At 32.2% G+C, this 1,671-nt stretch overlaps 1 protein-coding gene across 1 annotated transcript; it reads right to left on the reverse strand.

Annotated features, from left to right (window-relative positions):
- Positions 1-87: 87 nt before the first annotated feature.
- LOC109592070 (uncharacterized) lies at positions 88-1,275 on the reverse strand (the record flags this gene model as incomplete). The annotated part of the gene is made up of 5 exons (XM_020007635.1): positions 1,221-1,275; positions 513-1,177; positions 434-460; positions 310-372; positions 88-174 (listed from the first exon to the last, which is right to left on the reverse strand). Coding segments are annotated over exons 2-5 (774 nt in total), but the record flags the coding sequence as incomplete, so codon positions are not given.
- Positions 1,276-1,671: the final 396 nt, after the last annotated feature.

Raw genomic sequence — 1,671 nt, forward strand, 5'->3', positions numbered from 1 at the left:
TCTTCATTTTGATTCTCCTATCAGTAACTAAGTAATACACTATTATGCTATAATAACTAACTTTAATCAATTTTTATAAAAACCCACCATTATCAGTAGCAATGGTTGATAACTCAACTTATTTTTATTCATTAATGACAGTTCTTGTATTTTTTTCTTCATTTCATACAATTCCTACATGTACATATTTTTATAATGAAACATGCATGTAATAACTCATTAAAAAGCTACACTAATATAACAACACACTCCAACAATAATTTGAAGTATTAATCCCTCCTACACATGTAAAACCAACAAATAAAGTACCTTTTCTTTTTCACTAATTATGTTTGTTAGTTGCTGTGCAGTTTCTTTTAGCTCTTTCTGCCTCTATTGATTATAATAATAAAATAATCAAACATGAATTATTATGCTCTTTTATCTCCTGTACCTCCTCTTCCAGTGGTTCCTGTATTTCCTTCATAATAAAGTATATAATGATAATTACTGACAGTATTACAGACACATACTTCTATGTTTTGTTTCTTCCATATTGTGCAGTATCCAACAGTAAGCTTCATTAGACCATTCTTTATTAATAATTCAAGATTCTCACTCAATTTTATAATGAGAGCTCCAGTGAGAGAATGAGGGAAGGAGCAAGTGATGGTGATGGATTGAATGCTTTTGATGTTGACCAGCTTAACAAATTTGCCAGAAGATTTCGATACAATATCCGTAACGTCCTTTAGCTTATGCTCAGTAGCTTCCCATCCAAGCACATAAGTAGCTGTTTCACATTTAAGAGGAGGACTGGCCCTAACTATATCAAACGGTTCATTCAAGCACAAATCAACTGATAAATTACGACATGATTCATCAATTTCCCTCTTGTAATCATCGATGTATTTCTGAGCATCATCAATCTCAAAGTGCTCAACAACAGCTTCAAGGATGACAATATTAGCAAGACTGCATTTTTTCCTAATGAGACGCATGACACCTTGAAGATTATTTATTGTATTCAATTCTGCTTCAAGGTCAGAGTCAAAATCTTCAATGAATGTCTTAATATCTTCTAAAGAAGGCGGACATTTAGAAATAACTTTGCGAACATTAGAAAACATTTTAGCAAATTTCGCATAAAGCACATCAAAATCTTGACTTTTATATTGTGGAATGTAAAGAGGAGCAACTGCAGAAATAAATCTGACTATAATCAATAGACTAGCACTCACCACTGGTAGGTGTTGATTTATTGGAATCAGAAAGTTCAAAAGGTTCTTGAACTAAAAATCATCAAAATAAAAAAATCAGTTGTTAATATTCTATACTGATATACATGTACCTTCATCATCTGATACTAACTGACTATCATCAATAAATTTTTTCATCTAAAAAATAAAAATAAAATTCATTGCACAAAATATGCTAGCTCACCATAGTCTCTTTGTATAACTGTTCCTAGTTTTACATTACCAGTGAACTTGCACAATACACTAGCAAATGTTTGTAGTAAACTATACTTGCTTTCAATAGCTACTATAATGGCACCTAACAGGACTTCACGCTGATTAGGAACAGAGGGACTAGCTGATACAACAGTATCTAATACTTGTCCTGTTATGACACTCTCTCTTTGAAGCATAATAGCTACACTGACAGGATCAGAGAGAGACTGAGAGAGGA

The sequence above is a fragment of the Amphimedon queenslandica genome, unplaced genomic scaffold (genome assembly GCF_000090795.2).
Source record: "Amphimedon queenslandica unplaced genomic scaffold, v1.1 AMPQUscaffold_6396_Cont21645, whole genome shotgun sequence".
NCBI lineage: Eukaryota > Metazoa > Porifera > Demospongiae > Haplosclerida > Niphatidae > Amphimedon > Amphimedon queenslandica.